Here is a 25,974-nt window from a genome sequence, read left to right on the forward strand (position 1 = left end):
CTTGAAACCCCTGCATGGTCTCTCTCTAGGGTGGCAGCAAGGGGCATCTGACACCCCTTGGGCCCAGCCTGGAGAGGCCCTTCCCGGAGCTCTGCCTGGGGGAGGAGGGGCCGTCCGCAGAGCCCTCCCCTCCGCCACGCCGCCCCAGTGCTGGCAGTTCTAAATCCAGAGGGGACAGGATGACACAAAGGCTCCTGGAGCGGACAAAGCCGAGTGCCTCCATTTAGTTTCTGTCCCCTGCAGTGCAGAGCCTTGGCGGGATCCTGCCATCAGAAGCTCCACGGGGACCAGCCCCCTGAGGAGGAGCGTGCCTCATTGAGGAGCCTGGGCCCCTGCCAGGTGGGGGCTCTTGGCAGCTGCCCCGGCTCCTGCTTTTGTTTGGTTGTCTCCCCACCACCTCGTGAGCAGGAGCCTAGGCCCCTGGGGCGGGCACAGGCTCCCTGCCCTCCCTCTGCTTTCCCCAGACTCTGGCCCGACTCTGAGAGGCAGGCTGCAGCCTCCCTGGGAGCTGCTCCTCCTGAAGGATCTGGGGTGGGCCTCGCTTGGAGGAACCAGGGGCCGGGGTCCCGGGTCTCGGGTCTTGTGCAGAGGTGTGGGGGTGGCAGGAGGCTGGAAAAGGGATGCGAATGTCCACTCCCCCTCCTCCCTACCTCACCTGCACATCTGAAAGCTGTTTCCTATCTTCTGTCCAGTAGCTCTAGAGAGCGTGTGTGTGGTGGGGGGGCGGGAGGGCCAGAGAGAAAGGGAGACGGAATCCAAAACAGGCTGTCAGCACAGAACCGGCCACGGGGCTTGAACCCACAGACCGTGATATCGTGACCTGAGCCAAAGTCAGATGCTTAACCCACTGAGCCACCTAGGCGCCCCTGTCTTTTACAGTTTTTCTTTCGCAAGTAAAACACCTTAGACACTGCTTCGTAATTTGGGGGCCAGCACCTGTGGGGGTGGGGGAGAGAGGGGAAACTCTGGTGATGGGACTTCTTGCGACTCAGCCTCCCCCCTGCCTTGGGGCCGCCGTCAGCTCTGGAATCATCATCATCAACTGTTCCACGTAGGCAGTACCCAGGTCTGTCTCACTTTAAGCAAATCCAGGGTGTGAAAGTCTGCTTTTTCAGAGAAAAAAAGTGACTTTTCTCTTCATAAGAAATCGGACACAAAATCCACACTGGGTTGAGGGTTGGGGCCTGCGCCCTCGCTCCTGGCTCTGAGGGAATCCTGCCGTGTGGGTTCTCTCTCTGGCTCACACTCCTGGGCCTCCATTTCTTCACCTGGGGAGCAGGGGTGTTGACACCTGCAGGTCAAGTGGGGTGGGGGGACCACGTGGAATGACTCCTTGGTGAAATCCACCGTGGGATTGCTTTAAGCCGTCACCTTTCTGGGCGTGTTATTAGAGTAGTTGGTTCAAAGGCGGTCTCGTGTGAGGTTAGACATATTGGCCGCCCTGATCTTCCTCCTGGATTCGCTGGTGGGCATCTCAGGGGTGACCTCCGTCTGGGGCTGGCCCCCTGTCTGGGGTCTAAAGTCAGGATGAGAGGTCCCCTCGGGACAGCAGTGGAGCGGCTCTCCCCCGATAGTTGGGCTTCCCCGCCTGGCTGGGGTGTGGCCTGCCAGCCTCTGAGCCGAAGAACCTGGAAAACCATTTGCTGCCTTTCACAGGAAGCCCGCACGCTTCAGCACAGCTCTGGGCTTTCAGCAGCTCTCCCTGGAAGGCCTGTCCTGCGAACTTCACCTTCTCCTCACCTCACTTCACCTGCCTCGGGCCAGCAGAACTCCCTGTCCCGTTCCACTTCCTCCTCCCCTCAGCCCTTGCCTGCCTTTTCCCCAAGTGTTTTCTAAAAGATATTTGATTTCAGTGAAAGCTGGGACGACATCCATGCAATATGCTCTCACTCTCTTTGTGCTTGTTGGGAGGGCGGAGGGCTCCTCCAGGGATTCTGGGTAATTGGGTTAGTGGCCAGCTCATGTCAGGAAATTAAAAGGAGGCTCCGATCAGGTTCCCGCTGCATGGGATTTAATGGCTTTGTATTTATAGAGTGTTCTGCCTCTAGCCCCTGCCAGAAATACCACTTTTCTGGCCCTGTGAATGAAGAAAGAGGATGAGAGATGGCTTGCCTTTAAAAATTCTTTCTCTTTTCCAAAATGCATTAGTGCTCTGAGACAAACCAACTCTCCAGCACTTCGGAGAATAGTTCTGAACTAGAGCCCAAGAATGCCGATATGTATCCGTATCTCCCTCGGACCACTTTCCGTCTCACACGTGTGCACACAGATGCATACGCACGCACACGTCTGACGGTTCACGAGATCTTCCCATGTGGCCTGAAGCGTCTGGGCCACTCAGGCACGATGACCCGATGACCTCTGGCCGGGGAAATGTTGACTGAGTGAAGTCATAGAGGATGATCTTGTCTGTGCCAAATCTTACTACTGTTCATTCAGGACTTTGGGTGTGCCAGAGCATTAAATAATTGGTTCAGTGGCCATACAGACCCGGTGAGTCCCTAGTGTCACTGCTAATCAGCTCCTTGGGTGCCTTACTTAAACCTCTGTAAGCCTGCTTTTCTCCTCTGGAAAATGGGAATCATAATCATAGCCATTTTCATCATGCTCTGTACTCTTCAGGGAAGGCCCTGGAGTGGTACCACAAAGTAGCATTGGAGATAGATATTCTGCATCATGTGATATAATTGATTTTCTTCTGTGATCCAGAAGGGAGTTTTGAATCTCTTCCCAATCCTTGGCTGATGACCTTGCTTTCCATTTTCTCGAAAAAGTAGAAACAAGCAAGTGGGAGAGTTTCTTATCCACCTGCTGCTGGATCCACAAATCTACCTGTTGTTTTCTGTCTTCACCCCTGTGAGAGCGATCTCGGCTCCTGTCAAAAGCCAGTCTCCTGAGGGGCGCCTGGGTGGCGCAGTCGGTTAAGCGTCCGACTTCAGCCAGGTCACGATCTCGCAGTCTGTGAGTTCGAGCCCCGCGTCAGGCTCTGGGCTGATGGCTCGGAGCCTGGAGCCTGTTTCCGATTCTGTGTCTCCCTCTCTCTCTGCCCCTCCCCCGTTCATGCTCTGTCTCTCTCTGTCCCAAAAATAAATAAAAAACGTTGAAAAAAAAAAAAAAAAAAAAAGCCAGTCTCCTGGGGCGCCTGGGTGGCGCAGTCGGTTAAGCGTCCGACTTCAGCTCAGGTCACGATCTCGCGGTCCGTGAGTTCGAGCCCCACGTCGGGCTCTGGGCTGATGGCTCAGAGCCTGGAGCCTGCTTCCGATTCTGTGTCTCCCTCTCTCTCTGCCCGTCCCCCATTCATGTTCTGTCTCTCTCTGTCTCAAAAATAAATAAACATTAAAAAAAAATTTTTTTTAAATAAAAAGCCAGTCTCCTGACCTGTGCTCTGACTCTTTCTCCTTCTTTATCAGGGACTTCAGTCCTGGAGTATCATGTCTGCTTCTAGCATCATCAGTCGCTTCCTCACTACGGGATCATTTTCATCGCACACACCAAACATACTTTTGTTCTCCCCTTATAAAAATAAAATTAAATTTAAAAAAATCCACAACTATATATTGACCCTTCACTGCTACTTTTCCGTGCTCCCCTTTTCAACAAAATTTCCCCACTTATTACATCCACTTCTTTACCCCACCTGCTTAAAAAAAAATTTTTTTTTTCCTTAAAAAGTAAACGTCGGGGCACCTGGATGGCTCAGCCGGTTAGGCGTCTGACTTGGGCTCAGGTCATGATGTCACGGTTCACGAGCCCCATGTCAGGCTCTGTGCTGACGGCTCAGAGCCTGGAACCTGCTTCCGATTCTGTGTCATTCTCTCTCTCTGCCCCTCCCCTACTCCCACTCTGTCTCTCTCTGTCTTAAAAATAAATGTTTTTTTTTTAAAAAAAACAAACATCAAGTAGATTCACAAAAATATTTAGAGTATATTAGTTAGGCTAAGGCTAAGCTTCTATAAAAAAAAAAAAAAAAAAGATTCTCTTCCCCTCTCAAAACAAACAAAAACCAGAAGCTTAAGCAGGATGGAAGTGTACTCCTCTCTCATCTCTCATGTAACAGTCCAGAGGTCAAAGGTGATCTGGGACTGGTTGGCAGCTTGGCCATTCTTACAGAAGGTGGACCCAGTTATCAGCATCTTTTCAGGCAGCCAGGAGGAAGTGTAGCCTAGCCAGATCATTGGAAAGATGGGACCCAGAAATGGAACCTGTTCCTCCCATTCACAGCCCATTGGTGGAATCTGGTCATATGGCGACACCTGTACAAGGAAGTCTGGGAATTGTAGTCTTTAGCTGGGATGCCATTTGTCCAGCTAAAACTCTACTGGTAAGGAAAAATGAAAAAAATGCATTTAAGTGGGCAGACACTGTTACATGCCAAAAATATACGTAAAGTATAAAGAATACTGGTACCTTCCATCCAATGTAAGGAAAAAAAAAAAACTATCCTTTTCAGGTTCTGTTTGTGCCCTCAGAGGTAACTTTATCCTCAGAGGTAACTTACTCTGGTTTCACATTATTTTGCCTTTGCTTTTTTCAAATAGCTTTTTTTTTTTTTATGTAGTGCTGTTGGTTTTTTTTAAGTTTATTTATTTATTTTGAGAGAGCAAGTGGGGGGGGGCGGAGGGGCATAGAGAGAAGGAGAGAAAGAGCGAATCCCAAGCAGGCTCTGCGATGTCAGCGCTGAGCCAGACGTGGGGCAGAGCATGACCTGAGCTGAAGTCAAGAGCTGGACGCTTAACCAACTGAGCCACCCAGGTGCCCCTAATAGTTTTATCATGTGTTTATATCTCTGTGAATATCTTGGGGGGGTTGTTGTTTTAAATGAAATTATACTGTGTATATTTATTGCTGAAATGAGGGGCATCTGAGTGGCTCAGTTGGTTAAGCATCCGACACTTGATCTCAGCTCAGGTCTTGATCTCAGGGTCGTGGGTTCAGGCCCCGTGTTGGGCTCCATGTTGGGCATGGAACCTACTTAAAAAAATTATTTTTCTGAGGTGAATGCTCTTGTTGCACGGTGCTGTAATCCATTCATTTCCATTTCTTTATAGCAGGAGTCCACCAGAAAATAAATATTTTAGGCTCTGGGAGCCGAACGGCTCTGTTGCAGCTATGTAACTCACACCACTGTAGGAAAGCAGCCACAGACAATATAGAAATGTAGGAACAGGGCTGTGTTCTGATGAACAGACAAAGGACTGGGTTTAGCCCACAGCCCTTAGTTTGCAAACTCCTGAACTAGAGTATCACTGGACGAGTTTGGGAGAGTCTGTTTTTCCTTTCTAGTGCTGAGGGAACAGTGCTGCCTTGAGTCCCAGTGCACATGCATAAGGGGTTTCAGGCCGGGGGTAGAAGGGCCACAGGTATGTGCGTCTTCAGCTTTATGAGATGATAGGAGGTTGTTTTTTATTTCGTTGTATTGACTCACTACTGGTGTTCGGATGTTCTGGTTGTCCCATATCCTCACCAACACTTTTTTTTTTTTTTTTTTTTTTTTGAGAGAGGGAGAGAGAGAGAGAGCAGGGTGAGGGGCAGAGAGAGGAGAGAGAGGATCCCAAGCAGGTTCTGTGCTTTCAACACAGAGCCTGAGGCGAGGCTCAATCTCACGAACCGTGGAGATCATGACCTGAGCCAAAATCAAGAGCAGGATGCTCAACCAGCTGAGCCACCCAGCTGCCCCATCCTTGCCAACACTTATTTAGTGTGTATAAACTAGTGTTTTCTTATCGCTTTGGTGTATATTCTCTTCACTGTCAGATAAGCATATTCCGTATGTGGTCTATTCACTTGGGATTCCTTTCCTGTGAGATGCTTGTCTGAGTCTTTTCCCTGTTTTTCTACTTTATTTTTTTCTCATTGGTTGTAGAAACCTGTATATGTTCTGGTCATTTTATTAGTCACTTTTCAGTTGTTGGTGTTGTAGAAAGCTCCCCATTTGTGGCTTCCTTCTCTTGATGGAGTCTTTTGATGATCAGAAGTTAGTAATTTTTTTTTTTAACGTTTATTTATTTTTGAGACAGAGAGAGACAGAGCATGAACGGGGGAGGGTCAGAGAGAGGGGACACAGAATCTGAAACAGGCTCCAGGCTCTGAGCTGTCAGCACAGAGCCCGACACGGGGCTCGAACTCACGGACCGTGAGATCATGACCTGAGCCGAAGTCTGCCGCTTAACCGACTGAGCCACCCAGGTGCCCCCAGAAGTTAGTAATTTTAATAAATTGAATTTATCTGTTTTTTCCTTTGTGGTTTGCACTTTTACGTTATTCAAAAAGTTATTTATCTGGCCTGCTTTCTTAAAGATGCTTTCCTCATCTCCCTTACCTGTTAGATCTCAGACCCTGCTGGAACCAATTTTTTTAAAATTTTCTTTTTAATATTTATTCATTTTTGAGAGAGAGATAGAGAGAGACCCAGAACCCAAAGCAGACTCCAAGCTCTGAGCTGTCAGCACAGAGCCTGATGTGGGGCTCGAACCCACGTACCATGAGATCAAGATCTGGGCAGAAGTCGGACTCTTAACTGACTGAGCCACCCAGGTGCCCCTGGAATCAATTTTTGAGTACGATGAGCTTTTTACCCTCAGTCTGCCCTGGTCACACCGCACCCCTGACCACAGCCCTGAGCCTGCTCCCATACCCCCTGGGTTGCCGAACCTGGTACTCCCGTCTTCCCTGACTCAGCCTCTCGGCGATATTCCAAACACGTGGCCAGCCTTTGTGCTCTTTTCTCTTGGCTTCTCTGCCCTCCTGTTTGCCTGGTTTTCTCCTTACCTCTCTCACTGTGCTGTTTATCTAGTCTTCTTTGCAAATGCTTCTCTTTCCTGCTCTTTACATGTTGGTGTTATTTGGGACTTGGAACCAAGGTCTTCTTCACCTGCACCCTGCAGGCGATCCCTTCTAGGTCCAAGACTTGATACAGATGACTCTCGGTCTTAGACCTCCAGTTCCACCTCCTGCCGTGCATTCCAATGCTAGTGCCTAACTGCCCTGCTGGCCTGCCCACTTGCGTGCTTATGAGGCATCTCAGACTCTACACACCCAGAGGGTACATCTAGCTGTGCCCCACCCCTCCCCCAAAACCCTAGTCTTCCCCATCTCAGGAACGGCACCCCTATTTACTCCTTGCTCAAGCAAAACCTAGAAGTCATCCTGGACTCCTTTGGAGTCAGTGTCCAAACTGTATTTGAGATCCTCCCCCTTTTCTTCATCTCCATGGCCATGACCCTGATCCAGGGAAGTGCCATCTTCTTCCTGGACCATCGCAACACTTTCCTAACTGGACTTCCGATTCCACTTCGTATTGAATCCAATCCCCATAGCAGCCAGAGTGATCTTTTTAAAGCACTAATATGATTCTGTCACTTTGCTTCACGTCATTCAAAGACTTTCCATTGTACTTAGAATAAAGTCTAAGCACTGTAGTCTGATCTTCAAGATCCTTCCTGCGTGGTCTAGCCCCTCCCTACCTTTTCAGTGTCATCTGGTCCCCTTCCTTTCCTGCCCCCTCACTCCTGCCCACTCCACTCCAGCCTCACTGGCTAACTTTCGATCCTCAAGCATGATGGGCTCTTGCTTACCCTAGGAGCTCTGAACTGTTCCTCCTGCCTGGAACGCTGTCCCCTCATGTTTGCAGATCTAACTTAAATGTCATCTCAGAAAGGCCTCTCTTCCCACTTCGTTTCTATCATACCCCATTGTTTACTTCCTCACTGAACTTCTCCCAATCTGAAATTATCTTATTTAGTCATTCGTTTGCATGATGTTTACTGTGACAGCCTCTAACCCAATGGTTATTGACTTAGGGGCTCATGAATTCTTCTGAAAATCCGGTGGGAATTCTACCATAAAACATACGCAAGTACTTGCACATAAAATTTTGCAGACAATTTTAGGAGCTTCGCAGGACCCCTGAAGCCCACCTCAGAGGTTCCCGGAGTCAGATTAAGACCTGTTATTACAGAATCAGAGTTTTAGAGGTAGAAAGAATCTGAGAAACAATTCAGTCTCCCGGATGGTAAATTGCCTTTACCATTAGACTGACAGCTGTGGCGGGAGAAGTGGCCACCTAGATACGTCATCCAAAGGCTTAGGCACAGTTGGGATCAGTAGGCAAGAGGGCTGTGACCTATTAGCAATGTCTGCCACAGACTAGGAAACGGAAGGCAGCGGCACAGCCAACAGCTATTTGCCATGCCTGATACGGTGCAACTGAGTTTAATTTGTCCGAGGCCACGCAGCTAGTAAATAACAGAGCTGGGTGGTATTTAGTCTCCTTGGTTGTGTGCGAATTCCTTGTAAGAAGCCCATCCCAACTCAAAATTGATGGTTTGGCCAGTAGCAGAGCCTGTAGCTTTTCCTCAAAGGGAAAAAGAAAGGGAAAGGAAAGAGAGAGACTGGGTCTAAATAGCCTGGCCCTGTCACATGTACGGTGTTGGAGACTTTTTGGTGGCTCGGAATGCAGGACCAACCCAGGCTTGCTGAAATGTCCTTGGGCCCATGATGGCCCGAGTGAGAAGGGTCCAGGGGAGAGAGCAGCAGGAGATGAATACTTTAATAGACAGGAGGCCGGGGCTCCTCACTCAGTGCCATGGTACCCACCAGGGACCGTTGGCACAAATCCCAGAATATTAGGTAGCGCATGGGTTTACCCACTCACGAGGCTCTCTTGACTTTTAGTGAGTCAGGCGTGAGGCTGTCACCATTGTGATCTGGCACCAGGGTAAGAGGCAGCCCCAAATAGCCATCCCGTCCTAGGCAGCAAGGTTAGCTCACCCATCACCCAGAACTCCCCGCAGGACAGGTAGCTAAAGGAAGCCCCCCATGTGCAAGGGGTGTAGACGGGTGCTTAGGGTACTCGTCTGTTCTGCTGGGGTACCGTCAGCATGCCCCCATGACCTGCAGCTTCTGGATACCCACATCACCTTCTGGGTGGTTTTCCCTGTTAGAGATGAGTCAGCTGTCATTTTGTAGAACTTGCAGGCAGAGTCAACCCTTAAGTCCCCAAGGAAGAATATTGGTCAGATCAAGTATTGACTAAAACAGGTTTAGTGTAGTGCTCCCAGACCTGGAAAGTCATCAGAACCACTGGAGGAACATTGAAAAATTACCCATTCCTGGACATCATGCCAGACCTACTGACTCAGAACCTCAAAGGAGTAATTAGTCAAAGTCTGTATTGTTCCAGGGCTTTCTAGGGCATCCCAGTGATCCCACAGACTGGTGGCCTCAAGGTCAAAGCACAGGAGATAGGATTTGGAGGTCAAGATTCAGATCCTCCCTCCAAAATTTCCTGGCTGTGTGACCCTGAGCAAGTTACCTGTCCTTTCTGAGCCTCAGTTTTCACATGGGAATAATAATCATAATAATATTCCACATAATAATTCTCCCCCCTCAATATTGTTATGCAGAGTTAATGAGATTTGGAAATAGCTTTGTCAACTGTGAAGCATTGCACAAATGTGCACCTGTTTACAGCATTCATAAACCAGGGACACTGAGTTGAGGTGGGGTGGGCTGGGAGGGTGGGATTTCTGGGTAAGGCGAGGGGAAGGGTCCTGACCATGAAAAATTTGGCCATGTCAGGAGAGATCCTGCCCTTAGACATGGATAGCACCTCTGCAGAGGAGGCCAGAGGACACGGGCTCGGGGGCCTTTCTCTCTTCAGCCTGGTGTGAGCCTTTCTTGTGGGAGGAGAAATGTGACAGGGGCATTGCCTGGGCCAGGCTCTGGGCCAGGTGCAGAGGGCCACGCTTTTCAGAGCTTCAGCTGGTTATTTTTAGTGCCTGGCTAGAAAAGAAGGAAACTTGAACTGTCCCCGGCTGCTGTGCCCCCTGCACACGTGGCTATTTTTACTTCCGAAAGACTGGGATCTTGTCCAGCTTAGGGAGGGAAAATGAGAAGAAAGGAGGGAGGTGGAGGGAAGCAGGAATTATTTTACTTCCATTAAGAAAAAAGCCAGAAGGCTGATCTTACCAAGTCAGCAAGTGGACATCTGATCCAGGACGTGGCAGCCGCTGCCTCTGGACGCTGATGCACCTGCGGTGGGTGGGAGAGGTCAGCAGATGGGCATGGGATCAGGAGGTCTGGGGGCCTGCCATCCCTCCTTGCAAGGACTTTAGGCCCCAGAGTGGCCCTGCGGCTTCTTTAATATTTCCTGTGCCCTGAGTTGGGAAGTAATGGGACACGGCGGGTGGAGGGATCCCAGCCTGGTGACGAGCCTGGTGGGGGCTGGGAGCCGTACAGCTGCAGCCAAGGCAGAACCTGTGTCCCGGGTTGGACAGAGGCAGCGCTCCACCCTGTGGGCATATTCAAGAGAGAATGCGTGGAGCAGTGTGCCCCTGGGCACATTATTCAACCTCTCTGAACCTTAAGGGTTCCTTAAGTTCCTTAAGGGTTTTGTTTAACGAACCTGATTCATGTTATAACTAAGGGGGTGTGTTTCTCTCTCTTTCCAAGAAGGCAGTCAGTTCCTGCCAGACCCTACCACCTTCCATAGGCAGAAGAAAGGAAAGAAATTATGAAGCTCCTACTGTGTACCAAGCACTTTGTTACTTTCACGCATTTTACGTTACTTAATTCTACTCACCTGAGAAGGGAGAAGTATTTTAAAAAATTTTAATAACTTAGTTGAGATACAGTTCACTGCTTATTAAAGTGCATTGCCGTTTTGAAGACCATTTTTAAGTACACAGTTCAGTGGCACTAAGCACATTCACAGCGATTCCATTTCCCAGACTTCTTCATCATCCCAATCAGAAAACCCTGTACTCATTAAACGGTAACCCCCAGTCTCTCCACCCCGTCCCCCACCCAGGCCCCGGTAACCTCCAGTCGGCTCTCTGTCTATTCTAGATATTTCTTATAAGTGGAATCCTACAACATCTCTCCTTTTGTGTCTGGCTTCCTTCACTTAGTGTAATGTATTCAGGTTTCCTCCATCCTGTAGCAGGTGTCGAGAGTTCATTCCTTTTTATTACGACTGAGTAATATTCCTTTATATGTTTGACCCCGCATTTTGCTTATCCATTCGTCTGTCGATAGATCGTTGGGTTGCTTCCACCTTTTGGCTGTTGTGAGTATTACTGCCATGAGCACTGAAATACAAATAACCTGTTAGAGTTTCCTGATTTCAGTTCTTTTGGGGATATACCCAGGAATGAAGTTGCTGGATCATAAGACACGGCTGATAATTCAGTTTAACTTTTGGAGGAACTGCCCAGCTGTTCTCTACAACAGCGGCACCATTTCGTATCTCTGCAAGCAGCTAAACATTTTTTTTAATTAATCTTTTTATTTTTGAGATAATTGTAGATTCACATGTAGTTGTCAGAAGTAATACCGTTTCTCCCAGTGGTAGCAGCTTGGAAAACTGGTGCGGTATCACAGCCAGGATGTTGATATTGATACAGTCACGATAGGGAACGGTTTCAAGGGCGAAGTATTTTTAATAATAGCAATATTAACTGACACTTAATGGTCACTTACTAGGTGCCATTTACAATATTTTAAGTGCTTTATTATCTTTTTTTTTTTTTAGTTTTTTAGTTAAACATTTTTTTTAATGTTTATTTACTTTTGAGAGAGCGGGAGAGAGTGCATGAGCAGGGGAGGGGCAGACAGAGAGGGGAACAGAGGGCGTGAAGGGGTCTCTGTGCTGACAGCAGCAAGTCTGAGGCGGGGCTCAAACTCATGAACAGGGAGGTCATGACTTGAGCCAAAGTCAGTCACTTAACCGACGAGCCGCCCAGGCACCACCTTCGGTGCTGTACGTGTATTAACTCATTCAATCCTGAACGACAATCCTATGAGGTGCCACACTGTTATTTTAGTACAGGTGTAGAAACTGAGGCCCAGAAGGGTGAAGAAACTTGTTCCAGGTCATTCAGGTACTAGGAGGGGTTAGAATCAGGGATTCCATCCAGGTCTGACCCTGAGGCAAGGGCTTCTTTCTTCTGCTTTAGAGGCACAGACCTCTGTGCACCCCCATACAGTTGCTTCCCTCCAAACAGAGTCACCAGGCATGCCCGGCAAGCTGCAGCCAGGAAGGTTCTGGGTCTTTGCTTTCAGGCCTTGTGATGAAGCATCTCAGCATGGACTTGGCTCCTCCTCCCGTTCACACTCCCTTTCCCCCTGTTCCTTGCAAGCGTGACTGAGCACATCTCACCTCCGCATTGTCTTGGTCAGGGCTGGGCAGGAGCCGATGTCCCCTCACGGGCCACCAAAGAGGATTTAATGAAGGCACTATTTACAGAGGGGTGAGTGCGATCGTGGGAACCAGTCAGAAGTGGTGATGGACCCCAGGACTAGCAACAGTGGGGAGGCTTTAACAGTGCCAGCCTGAAAAGATCTGGCAGGAATTACCTGAACGAGAAGGTGAGAATTGTCGCTGTTCTCAGAGGTCAAAGTCAGACTGCATTCCTACCTGTGTGGTCTCGGCAAGTTACACACCCTCGCTTCGCCTCAATTTCTCCATCTGTAAAACGGGCTAATAGAATCTCCCTCTAGGGTTGTTGCAGTCCCTACGTGAAATGCTCAGAGCAGAGGGCAGCGCCAAGTAACGGCTGCTCGGTAGATGTGACCTTCTCCTTACCTTCTTGTCTACAAGATTTAGGGGTGTTGTCGTGTTGGCTCCCTGTCTAGTCCTGAGGTCAACTACAGGACTCAGTCTACACAGGAACATCCTGCACAGGATTCCAGGGATTATTGATCTTTTTGTATTCTTAGCAAATTTGTGAATGCTTAAATTTTGGCCTGCACGTGTTAAGGGATTAACAGTGTTGAACGGTGGTTCAGCAAAGGGTGTGTATTCATTACGGTATTTAGACCTCTGGAATAGCTCACGTGTAAGTGTTATGAATGCTTTAAATTCAGAAAGTATCAATAAGATGATGGAATCTAATAATCCCAGACAGCGATTATAAGTTAATTAGTATTTTAATATACTCCCTGAGCCTACTTTTTTAGATAGTTTGCTAAAACTCTGAGAACACAAACAATAAGCCAACTCTTACTTCAAGTTCAAGTTGCCTTCTCTCTCTTTTTTTTTTTCCCCATTTGGTGTTTGTAAGACTTAAGCATCCTAATTTAAAAAGTAATTGTCCGTTTTATTACTTAAAATTGCTTTCTGCTGCAAGTTACGGAGAACTTGACTGCTAGTAGCTTAAGCATCGATAAAGGAGATTGATTTCCCTACCTACCAGGGATTCTGGAGATCGGCAGTTGCTGGCGTTTCCCAGGCTCTTTCTGTCTTTTTTTGGTGTTCTTTGATGTCCTCACTTGGCTGCCACAGCTCTAACCTTCACCTTCCAGGTCAGGGCAGGAGAAAGGCAACAGAGTCGCACCAAACATATCTGTCTCTGGTACCAGAAAGGCAAAACCATTCCCGGAAGCCCCCAACATGGACTTCCCCTTACAGCCCATTGGCTGGAACCAGGTCATATGACCAGCACTTGCTACCACAGAAACTGGGAAAGTAGGAACCAGGACGGGTAGGCCTATAGTGCTAGGGGTAGGATGTTTCTATAAACAAAACCCGGGTTCTGTTAGCATGAAAGAGAGGGAATGAAAAGATAGGTGGGTACACAACTAATAATGTCTGCCAGACCCAACCGTTACAATCTGGTGATTTGTTTTTAAAGGATTCATGATACAGCATCTTGCTGCAGCGCTCAGGATGAGAACCCAGGACATGCCATTATCTCATTTACTAAAATTGTGAGCAGTGTACTCTAGATAAAGTATAAAAACACATTGGCAGATAATACGTACAAACACAGTTGACCAGCGTCTGTTTAGGCAGAGGGCAGAGGAAGTCAGACCTCTGTCCACTGTGTCTGTGTTGACGAAGCTGACCATTCTCAGTTCAGAGCAGACCACATCAATAAAGACAAATGCGTAGAAGGCAGGGAGGTGATTGGCCTGAAAACACTGTACGAATATAGAAAATAAGGAGTGCTTGGCCACAGAAGGAGGGTGCCCAAGGATGTTCAAGTCCATAAGGGGTTGTCTTGTGAAAGGGGTAGTCTCATTGGATGGGATGGAAGGTAGGTAGAAAGTGACCTAGAGACAGAATTTAGCTCAATACAAGGGGAAACTTTGATGAGGAATGGGCTGTCCTAAGGGAGTGAATTTCTAGAGGCTGGGGGGAACAGATGAAAGCTGGGAAAAGGATAAGACCCTGAGAGTCTTTTGTTTCCTAAGCCTGCAGGGCTTCATTTGAACTGGTGCATCATTTCACTCAGACACTTGACTGCCTACCACGGGCTGGGTGAAAATGGAGCTGACTTGGGCCCTTTCCCTTAGGAGCCCGTTGAACTGAGAAGTGGATAGGAACAGAGGGAAACAAGCGCAAGGTGGCACACAGAGTGCAGTGAATGCTGCCGTGTGGGGCAGTGGCAGTGACGGCCTCCCTTGGCCTGCCGAACCACTGCCGACTTACCAAGCCTTTCCCCGCTGTTGTGTCATTCTGGTGTCACAAGAGCCATATTCGGTGAGCAGAGTTGATATTACCATTGCCTCCTTCCCCATACCTGGTGATGACGAGACCAAGGCTATGAGAGCCAACTGGGCCAAGGCCGTTGAGACGGGTCTGGGACCTTGACCAGTGGATCCCATGGGGTGGAGCCCTTATGGGCTTGTGGCTGGGGGAAGATCTGGGAAAGCAGGCAGGAAGCCAGGATGCAAACCTGGCTCATACCAGACATCAGTTGAGGCATCATCGAACCCAGCGGTCTACTTTTCTTAAGAAAACAGAATAAGCTGATAACTGATGCGTGTATTGATTGGAGCCATTGACCATCCTGCTGTGAAGATCTGAAGGAGAAAATTTAGAGGAGAGATTACACCCGCCGGGCCCAGGGGAGCTGTACCCTGGAGTAGCAGAGAGCGTAGGTACTGGCTCTTTTACTGGGCAGATTACTCAGTCACCCGAGCCTCGGTTGTTCTCATTTGTAAAATGGGGATAATTGTGCCTGCTTTATATGCTGTAGATTACAAAGGGCAACACACAGAGAAAGTCCTCCACAAGTTAGGCTGTTCTCATGTTTGTTATTACTGTGACTTACCAGAGAATTGTATATACTTGTTGGGGAAAAGTGGTAATAATAATGATGATGATGATGATGATGATAGTAAAAGCTGCAGCTTTTTTTTTTTTTAATGTTAATTTTTGAGGGGGTTGGGGGGGGGCAGAGAGAGGGAGACAAAAGATCTGAAGCAGTCTCCACGCTGTTAGGGCAGAGCCTGATGTGGGGCTTGAACCCATGAACTGTGAGATCATGACCTGAGCTGAAGTCAGATGCTCAACCAACTGAGCCACCCAGGCGCCCCCAGCTCTGGCTTTCTAAGCATCCATTGGGCATTGGGCACCATGACAGACCCTGTAATGGGACGGGGAGCAGCCCCTGGTTGTAGAGGTGCTGTTGGAGCTTGGATCTCTGGAAGAAGCACCCAGCCCCCAAGGGAAGGAGGCCCAGCCGTTCCTGTATGCATCAAGGCTTTCTTGAACAGCCACTACAGGCCAGGCCGTATATCAGGACAAAGAACATTCTAGATGGAGGTTGTGACAGAAGTGGCAACTGCTCATCTCCTTGCCTTGCTAAGGGACCCATGCCTCTTTCAGGGTTTTGTTGAGCAGTTCCCACTCCTGCTACACCACCCGGGGTGGGTGTAGGGGAGAGCTTGTGAGACTGGCCTCAGGAGAGAAAGTCAGTGAAGTGGGGAAGGGCTCATCCTGGACTCTGGTCAGACCCCGGCACACAGTAGGTGCGCAGGAAATGGGCCCCCTCCTCATCCTGTGTGAATGAAGTCGGGCATTCTCACTTTTAGTCTTACCAGCTTTCTAAGACAAAGCAGAGCCTGGTGGAGGGTTTGGCTCACGACGTCCGGTGTCTGTGTTGTAGGCGGGGTGCGGGGGGGAGCTGCTTTGTAGCTGTATCACTGGAGGGTGTCAGGAAAACAGGACTTTCCCCACAAAACCTTCAAAGGAGGAGCCATCCTTCCTGCCTTTGTGTGCCTGCTCCTTCTGCCCTCACTGAGGGGGCCAGAAGGGAGGGGTTGGCGTTTGGGAGCCAGAGCCCCACCAGCATGCGGGTTTAGCTCCTGCACCGGATGGGCCTCCTCTGTCCCCTTCAAGGTCCGGGCCGCTGCCGGTCTGTAGGATGCTATACTGCAGCCCTTTCCAAACACCGTTGTGCCTCCGAGTCACCTTGTTGAAGTGCTGACTCCCGTTCCTAGGGGGCAGCCTGACATATTTGCATTTCAGACAAGCTCCCGGATGATGCCTGGCCTGGACCACCCTTTGAGAAGGAGGGCAGTGGCCGGTGTCCCACCTGCCTTCACTCCGCGCTCTGTCACATGCATGCTGACTGAACTGCCTCCTGGTGACCGCAGCTGTGCCCAGGGCTTGCTTTGGGCCCCACAGCCTGCCCAGCCCCGGTCCGGGAAGGGCTGGTGACTGCCAGGAGGGGCAGTTGGATGCCCCAAGGCCCTCATCTGCAGCAGGGTAACTGGGGAGTGTCCTGCCCTGTCTCCCAGGGTCTTCAGGGAGGCTGAGCCTCAGCTGGCAACGGCAGTAACCTGCTCACCTACTCAGGAACACACTCGTGATTGGCTTTCTTCCTGGGTTCACCTTCCAGATAAACTCTCCTTGTCACAGGGTCTGGTCCAAGGCAACCCAACTGTAGGCGTGGTCAGTTGCAATCCGCTCTGCCCCTCAAAGCAGAAGGGGAGTTCACTGGAAGCTTCTCAGGAGGCTCAAGGACCACACTGAGAAGCCAGACAAGGACCAAGGGAAGCTCCAGAAAGCCTAGGCACTAGAGATGCAGTAGCCAGGAGAGTGTGGCCCAGGGTGCCCACACCCCCGCTGCTGACCACTGCTGCAGCCCTGAGCAGCTCTCCCCCTCCGTTTTGGTGCCATTTGATCAAAGCTTCCCGTTAGCTGTTCCTGAGTCACCAGCCCATGCTTCAGCCTCCAGAGGGTCAAGTTAGATACCCAGAGTTGGAGTGGGCACAGGCCCCCCCACTGCGAGATGACCCACAATAGGGGAATTACCTTTAAGCGGGAAACAGGGGTGGGATGCTGGGTAGACCATCTCCCCCCAGAAAAGTTTACTGCAGCCATGTTCAGCATCAAGTACAGGAATGTCAGACCGGGGGGTGAAAAGGACGCCGCTGATGAAAATGCAGAGCAGTGACTGGCCCCACATAGAGTCCCCCTGGGCCATCTGTCTTGGTGGCTCACAACATCCTCCCTGCCCTCTGCCCTGAAGGAGGAAGAGGTCTGAGCCCTTGACTGGGAGCACGTGGGCACGGTACCATGCCAGTTCCCCACCCCAGTTCCCTTAGGGCAACTAGCAGTTGAAAGGCTGGTCCCTCTTATTCAGCAAACAAAGTGATTTCACTTTCTATGGCTCTCGTTGCCCCGGAAACTTCCTCTCGCGTCCCAGGGACTTAACCGTAGTAGCTGTACATCCTCAGAAACAGCCAGCAAATCGCCCCTGGCCTGAATGGGATCTAAATCGTCGTTCCATTTGGTCACCCATATTGCTGCCTTCTGGCCTCTCCCCAGGAAGGGCCTGAGCTACCGCCACTGCCAAGCTAGGAGGACAGGCAGGAGGAGGTGGCAGCGGGAAAGTGCCCTGAAGATCAACTACTAGGACTCTGAGGGTGATGCTGTTGACCTTTGGGGAAAGGAACAGGAAGTTGAACTTGACCTGTCACCTCAGAGGCTAAGGTGGCCACTGAGCTCTCTTCCTCTCAGGACTCTGTCTCTTTTTTATTTTTATTTTTTATTAAAAAATTTTTTTTATGTTTACTTATTTTTGAGAGAGAGAGACAGAGTGTGAGCAGGGGAGGGGAAGAGAGAGAGGGAGACACAGAGTCCGAAGCAGGCTCCAGGCTCTGAGCTGTCAGCACAGAGTCCGACGTGGGGCTCGAACCCACAAGCTGTGAGATCGTGACCTAAGCCGAAGTCGGAGGCTTAACCAACTGAGCCACCCAGCCGCCCCACTTTCTCTCACTTTTTATGCGTTTTAATCAAGGCCTGTTTCATGGTAAGCTTAAGGGAGCCGCTCTGTTTCCTGTAATACTTCATACTTTGGAGCTAATTTGTTGGATCCCACCCGTTTTTCAGGGCAGGCCACATAGGTTGGTGTCCAGTCTGTGGTTGTGTGCCTTTGGATGAGGAACCTATTTGAGGTCCTGTCCACCCTGCAGGCTGGTGAGGGATGTCAAATGGTGTGAACATGTCTGTCTAGACAGCAGTTGCTGAGGGTGGGGTGGGTTCCTGGGAGGCCGTATCGACCCAGGGAAATAGCAGATCTCTGTAGGATCGGGCCTCATCCTGGGAAGGGATGTCAGTGTGGAGTGGCCACACCTGGTTTTTGCACCTGCTGCTGGGAGACTTTGAGGCGTTCATTTTCCAGGTGCGGCCAGGACCACCTGCGTCCCCATCCAGGAGAGTCTGGTCCACGGCTACCCACGCCCCTGCTACTGAGGGTACTACCACTGCCCGGACCAGTCCTCACACTCCCTTTAGTCTAGAAGACAGACCGTAGAACTCCATCCTACGGTCTCTGAAAGTGGGACCCAGAAATTGACATTTGTAATGAACACCCATTCAGATGCTGCTTACGTGAAAAGGCTGAACATTCTTGTTCTTGTTCTTTGGAGGTGCCTGCCAGTGGCAGAGAGTTCCTTTCCCATCTTGCAAGCCAACTCAGCCCTCCCTGGATTCACAGCAGATCTAAAATAACGAGTCTTCCTTCCCTAACGTCTAGAGGAGTGCTTACGTTGTGCTTTCTCTTTGGAGACGAAAGACTCAAGCTGTGGGTTGCTCGGGATAGATGTCAGGAGGATGCTGAACCCAGAGGCAGGGCCGGGCCCGGGGCAGCTGGGATGGGTCATTACCGTTAGTTGTTTTAGGATTGCAGGACTCCCTGGCTGAGCTGGTCATGGGGCAGCGGAAAGCCATCTAGTCGTGGGGGCCGAAGCCAGTGTTGCGATTCCAGAGTTAGTGCTAACACCCCTGATGCTGAACAGCCTGACACTTTGCCCCTTTCTTCCCCAACAGGTGTGCGCCTTGACCGAGTGCGTGGAGGCCGCCAGAAATACAAGCGACGGCTGGACTCTGAGAGCAGCCCATACCTGAGCTTACAGATTTCTCCACCCGCTAAAAAGCCATGTGAGTGTCAGGGCAGTCCATGCTCCTTCTGCCAGCATAGGTACCTGGGACATCTGGCCCCCGTGGGGAGATGCCACCTTCCCACTGCTGGCTAGAGACAGTGTGGATCCTGGGGAGGTGGCGTTGGTGGCCGGCTGGGTGTCGGGTGCTTTAGGCTTCATTCGGAAGGCCTTTCCATGTGGGATTTACAGAATGTGGTTCCAAATGAAGCATGATCCTAAGAAGGCATGGGCCCCGGCATCCGGAACGTGTCGCCCTCACCTGCCACTCAAAGCAGGTTCCTCTCAAGAGAAGTCACCAGCAACTTCCCTTGGAGGGCTATTTTTTAATAGCCCAAATCAACACGGCCAGCAAGTTTGTGGAGTGAGAAGGGGTGGGGGAAGGGAGAGACTCCTCAGAACCCAACTTTTCTTTCCGAGCCACTGCAGGCTCCACCCCGGCCCCTCCCTCCTCCCCCAACGTTCACATTCCTCCTCTGGTTGTTGGCAGTGACCAAGATTGTCTCCTACCTGCTGGTGGCCGAGCCGGACAAGCTCTATGCCATGCCTCCCCCTGGCATGCCGGAGGGCGACATCAAGGCCCTGACCACTCTCTGTGACCTGGCAGACAGGGAGCTCGTGGTCATCATTGGCTGGGCCAAGCACATCCCAGGTGAGTCCCGTAGGACCGGGCGGGGGTGGTATAGCCAGGGACTCTCAGCCACTGTCCCCACCACCGTGGTTCTGATGCATGGGAGCCCCGGGACCCAGGAGCCGTGTTTTCTTCTGAGCTCCTTTTCTCTTCATGGGATTGGAGGTAAGCAGGTGTTGGGAGGTCCAGTAACGTTCCTGAACTGCTGGGGGCTCTTCAGAATCAGTGATCACTCTCGAGGGTTGCTGATTGCTTCTTACAATAGGTGAGATTCAAAGAGCAAGTTCTCTGAGTCCTTTAAGGCCAAAGGGTTTTCTTGTAGACCTTATTGGAAATGTGCTGGGAAAATGCAGCAGAGAATTTGAGTCTCTTGCTTTAGCGGCTGGTGGACTGGATGGTTAAGAACATGGGCTGGGGAGTCAAAGTCTGGGATTCAAAGGATTCAACATCTGGGTCTGCGGCTCACTAGCTGTGTCACCCTGGGCGGGTCACCCGGCCCCTCTGAACAGGGAATAATAGCAGTACCTCCTTCGTGGGCTTTGCCGTGAGGATGAAATGCAAGGATGAGTGTGATGTGTGGTCCATGTTCACGTTCACTGCCGGCTCACTATTGCCACTTGCCTGATCTTACGGGAGGCCCATCTCTTAATAGGTGGCGTGGAAGGTGCATGTAATAAATACGTTTCAGGTGATAATGGACTCCGGATACGGCTGTTCGCTGCGTGTGGCCCACACCCTTCCTTCAGCATCCTCCGTCTGGACAGATGGTGGAAGCTGGTTTTTAATTTTATTTTTGTAGACGCCGATACCCACGTGTTTTGCATTACACACGTGTTGGGGAGCTTTCGAAAGCCTGTGCAGTTTATGCCTCGTAAGGTTTCTACAGCTTGTCTCATAGTGTGGTGGGGACATCCTGTTTTCCTCTGGCAGTCATCCACCACGGACTCGGATTCTTACTAGCGATGTGACATGGGGCAGTTTATCTTCCTGTCTGTAGGTCCTCTTTGTGTGTGTTGCCGGCCCTGAAAAATGAATGTAGCATGCACGGTGGTGTAGCAAAGGTGTCTGAGACTTTAGATGCCAAGGCCCGCAGTGGACTGGGGGGAGTCAGAATGTTTTTATAGAAGACACGCGTGTGTGCACAACCTATATGAAGGAGTCTTCCTGCGGACGAGGGCTCGGGAGCTGATGCTCGTATCACTTAGCTGGCAGGAAGCGTAGCATTCCTTGCGCAGATGGCCCCTGGCGTTCCGACTCGGGGAGGGCCTCACCGGGGGTCTGAGCTGGACGCCCTTACTAAGGAGCTCAGCCTCTTGGGATTACACACTCAGTAATTTTGAATCTGGCCTGTGCTGATTCAGCACAGACGTGGGGTCAGGCCACTGCGTAAGACACCTCAGCCCGGATTGCTCCACTGACCCGGGGCCGAATCCGGTACAGCTCCCCCTGCCCCTCACATCCTGCCCTCCCCGCCATCACACGCTCCTCTGCCATCGCATCCCAGCGATGGCTCAGGGGTGGCGCCTGGCGGTCCCCCAGGTCACCGCTTCCTTCTCCTGCCGCCTCTAAGGGGAGGCGTAGAACCAGGAGGCGCTGTCTCCCTTGCACCCGTTCCTCTCTCCTGTCTCCCCTCCCTCCAGCGCCATCTCCCATCTGTGCCCGACCAAGAGGGAGGTGGGCCGAGCAGAGTGGCTGTTAGGGGCCCAGGCTTTGGATCCAGACAGACCCGAGCCCTGATCCAAGTTCTGTCCTTACTGGCCTTGTGAAGAGATCTCATTTTTCTGAGCTTCGGTGTCCTTGCCTGTGAATTAGGAATCGTAATAGATGGTACAGGGCCGTCAGCCCAGCCCCCGCACACAGTGGGTGCTTGATAAGTGGCAGGGACCATGACTGTGTCATTGTCTTTGCTAATAGTATTAAAAGCTTCCTTTCACATCTTCCTTTTCCCTTGTCCAGAGCTGGATTCTTTTTGATTAAAAAATAAAATAAACATAGGGGCTCATTTGTCTGTCTGAAACACTAATTTGCCTATTTTGCATAAATTTGCATGCTGAATTATTTGGGCCTGACCTTCTAGTGTTTAAGGTAAAATTAATTAATAGCGTCTCCTGCCACTGCATGTAAACCTCATATTAGGGGCGATGACATATCAAGTGCCTGATATGTTTAAACTAATCGACTTAATCCCATCTCAGATTAGGCAGAAAACTCCCCTGAAGACCTGCTCACTGGCCTTTAGAGAGAGAGAGAGAGAGAGAGCCAGAAAGAGACCAGGTTTCTTAGGGTAGATGCAATCCAGGGCCCCACCCTGGGACTGACGTCAGCTCCTGTCCATCCTGGTTCCTGGACAGCAGAAGGTTCCTTAAGACCGCTCAGGTTAGCACTCTGAAGCAGAGCCCAGCCCACTTTCCTTAAGCACAGGAGACCACGTCTCATGACTCAGTACGAGCTAACCTCTCAGTATCTGTCCATAGCCTGGCATACAGAGGGCACTTCATACTTGCCTTTGCATGCATTTATTGAGTAAGGTCTCTTGCTAGGAGTTGTGGCTGATACAAAGAAGTAGATTAATTTCTGTCCCAAGGATCTCATTTATAAATAAGGTGGATAATTTTGTTTTTAGTAAAATACTCCTTTTTAAAATTTTTTTAATGTGTGTGTGTGTGTGTGTGTGTGTGAGAGAGAGAGTGGGGGGGGGGGGGAAGCACGAGTGGGGGAGGGGCAGAAACAGAGAGGGAGACAGAATTCGAAACAGGCTCCAGGCTCTGAGCTGTCAGCACAGAGCCCGATGCGGGGCTCGAACTCGGAACGGTGAGATCATGACCTGAGCTGAAGTCGGACGCTTAACTGACAGAGCCACCAGGCGCCCCAATACTTTTTCCTTAAAAAGAATTTTTTTTAACGTTTATTTATTTTTGAGAGAGAGAGACAGAAACAGAACATGAGCAGGGCAGGGAGGGGCAGAGAGAGGGGGAGACACAGAATCGGAAGCAGGCTCCAGGCTCTGAGCTGTCAGCACAGAGCCCGACATGGGGCTTGAACTCACAAACCGTGAGATCGTGACCTGAGCCGAAGTCGGACTCTTCAGCGGCTGAGCCACCCAGGCGCCCCCAACAAAATACTTTCTCATGAGAAATTCTAAACATACAAAAATAGACCAGACCTCCATGAGGAACCTCCATGACACTTGCTTCAATATTACCACCCCACTGCCTGTTTCCCTTTACCTCTACCCTGTTTCCCATCTCCTGCACACTTAGGAGGCAGCAAGGAGAACCACAGGACAGAGGGATGCCATGGGCTGCGGGGGCAGAGGGCAGACGCTGAGCTAGGCCTTCAGGACTGATGGGCAGTGGCCATGGAGGAAAAGCCCAGAAGGGCAGCGGGGCGCCACGAACACAAGTTTTCAGGCTGCAGGCCAGAAGCTAACATGTACGCAGGCGCTGAGCCACTCGCTTGGCCAGGAGGAAGGATCGTTTGAGCACAAAACTCATTTCTCAGCAGCCCCCCTCCCCCCCCCACCCCGGCTTTCACTCACATGTTTGAACACAGGACGCTTTCACACGGGTGAGCTCCCTAGGGAGCTCGGGCTGATTGCGGCTCACTCAGAATAGCAGCCATTCCTTTGTTTCAGTCCGTCTGCAGTGGCCTTACCCCGCACACATGCAGGCTTTTACCTGGAGTTGAACTTTCCAAGTCCTGGGCTGCCCAGAGGATAAGCCCGAGTCTTTAGAGCGCCCACCCCTCGTTCCCCGGGAGCGACAGGTTCGAGCAAGGGGCAGCAGCCTTTAAGAGGCAGTGGGTATCGCTTGATGAATTGTCCTGTCACCCCAGGTGGCCTGGAGGCTCCGCCAGCCAGGGGAGCCCTCCCAGGCCAGGGTGACACGTGCACACCTCTGCGGGGGGGACCCCCCAGAGGCCTCCTCAGGGAGGGCTCCTCAGCGGCCCTGCTCCCAGGTAGCCACCGTCTGGCTCTCGCTGGGGAGAGAAGAATGCCAGCGGCCGATGAAATATGGGCTGCCGAGTGACAGCAGCTGTGTCTGGAGTGGCCTCAGATCCTATAATTACATCTCCCTTTATTACCTCTGCTAATGGCCCTCCAGGTCGACAGAAACGATAATAAATTAACAGATTATGAACTCCACTTGCCACAAATTATGTGCTTTTTTTTTTTTTCCTTAAATTCTAGGAGCTCATGCTGTCAAACCACTGGGGGATGGGGGCTTGGGAAGATCCTGACTGTTATCAGATCAGTTGGTACAGATAAAGCAACTTTGTGGGGGTGGGCAGCAGGGCCCCAGGAGGGGAGGCGGGCAGGGACAGCCAGCTGGGGCAGGGCAGGACCTCCAGCGGGCAGTGCTCTCGCCCAGAGCCTGGGCCACACCAGCCTCTCCCAGAAGCCACCCTCTCCCAGAATTGCTAATTGCTCGATGGAGGAGGAGACCCAGCCCAGCACAGAAAAGCAGACGTGGAGGGTGCTTGGCCGAAGGACAGGGAGGAGTGCTTCAGCCCTTGGTCTGGGTTTAAATAAAAGAAAGAGTATGTGCTTTTACCAAAGATGACAGCAGGGACAGAGGGCTCGAAATTAGGAGTTCCAGATCCCTCATCTTTCTTAAACATCCTTCTGGGAATTTCCTGTGCATGTACAGCCACTGTGTGCATACGTGTGTGTGTATGTTCTCTCCCCACCGTGAGACCATTCTAGAACAACTGCTCTACGTCTTGCTTTTTTTCATTGAATTCTATAACATGGTAGCACTTCCCTTGTGCTAGGCAGTGTACCGAGTACTCTGCCTGTTAGCTCATTCAATCCACACAGTCCCATTAGGGAAGTATTATTATTCCCATTTTACAGATGAGGAAACTGAGGCACACAGGAGTGGACATACCCAGCGTCACAGCCAGTGGTCAGCAGAGCTAGGATTCTAGGGTCTGGTCGTGGCATCTGTGTCCTTAATAGTTAAGTCCTCCTTACATTCATGGGTGTCTTTCCACACCCACAAAAATAGTTCTACCTCATTCTTTCTGGTGGCTTCTAACGTGCCATTCGTTTAGCTAATAATTATGTTTATGTAGTAATTACACGAATCACATTAGTTACATTTAGGTTGTTTCCTGCTTGAGGCCATTACAGACTGATGGAACAAAACACCCTTTCACATTTATCTCTGTGTATTTGTGCATCCTTTTCTTTCTGGGAGAAATTCCTAGCAGTGGAATTTCCAGGTTGAAGGAAGCATGCCTTTTGTTTTATGCTTGATTTAGTTTTATTTTGGGACATCTTAAATATGGACAGGTTCAAAGACCAAAACTAGGTAGAAATGTGCACACAGAGCCTTCCCCTCCAGCCCTGTCGCCTCCCCTCCTTCCTCCTAGAGCTGTTTTTATATTTCGTTCTTCCTTCTAGTGTGTCTTTTTTTGAAGTACTAGAAAGTATTTGAACTTTTTAAAATATTAGGACATACCACATATTTCCCCCCCTACCTTGCATAAAGAGAAGCAGCCTCTATATACCATTCAGCACTTTGGAGAGTACATTGGGATTTTCAAAGCCCCTTCCAGCTCCTTTCGGAGCCACTCAAGGAGAAGGAGAGAGGTCAGGGGCCGAGGGCCAAGTCCACTGCAGAGAGGTCCGCACACAGGCCTAGGTCTATCCTCAGATGGTGGCCCAAACTCTCAAAGGCGCTGTCCTCTTTCTCCCACCACCTGCTCCCCTCCTCCCAGAGGGCAGGCCTGTGTCTCTGGCTTCTGCATGATGGGAAAAGGTGCCGAAATTCAAACTCATGGCTGAAGGACTGAGAGGGTCTCAGCGAGTTCTTTGGGCCCATTTTCTTGTCACCTAGGAGTCAGGGTCCAATGGCATTTGTTGTGCTCTGTGCTGGGAATATGCACTGCTCATCTCCCTTGTCCCAGCCGGCACTTGGCAGTGGGGGTGGGGAGAGGGACAGCAGCTCATTCCCGCACCCTGGGGTGTGCTCGCCAGTGGGGCCCTCGCCACTCTCTTTAGAGCCCCTCCTACCCTGCAGGGTTCAGCCCCAAGTCTCCTTCTGCAAAGCCTTCAGCAGGTTCTTGTTTGGGCCAAGTTCTCAGAGCCCTCCACCCCCCTTGTTCTTCTCACTGCCCCAATTTCAGGGTCACGGCAGAGCTCGGTGCTCGGGGCATGCCTT

At 50.7% G+C, this 25,974-nt stretch overlaps 1 protein-coding gene across 2 annotated transcripts in view; it reads left to right on the forward strand.

Annotated features, from left to right (window-relative positions):
- ESRRB (estrogen related receptor beta) overlaps positions 1-25,974 on the forward strand; it is a 234,728-nt gene that overhangs the window by 197,092 nt on the left and 11,662 nt on the right. For both annotated transcript variants that reach the window (XM_042990187.1, XM_042990188.1), the window contains exons 4-5: positions 19,067-19,177; positions 19,667-19,828. In XM_042990187.1, the coding sequence (XP_042846121.1) occupies positions 19,067-19,177; positions 19,667-19,828 (273 nt within the window). The remainder of the gene's footprint in view (positions 1-19,066; positions 19,178-19,666; positions 19,829-25,974) is intronic.

The sequence above is a fragment of the Panthera tigris genome, chromosome B3, assembly GCF_018350195.1.
Source record: "Panthera tigris isolate Pti1 chromosome B3, P.tigris_Pti1_mat1.1, whole genome shotgun sequence".
NCBI classification, from domain to species: Eukaryota; Metazoa; Chordata; class Mammalia; order Carnivora; family Felidae; genus Panthera; species Panthera tigris.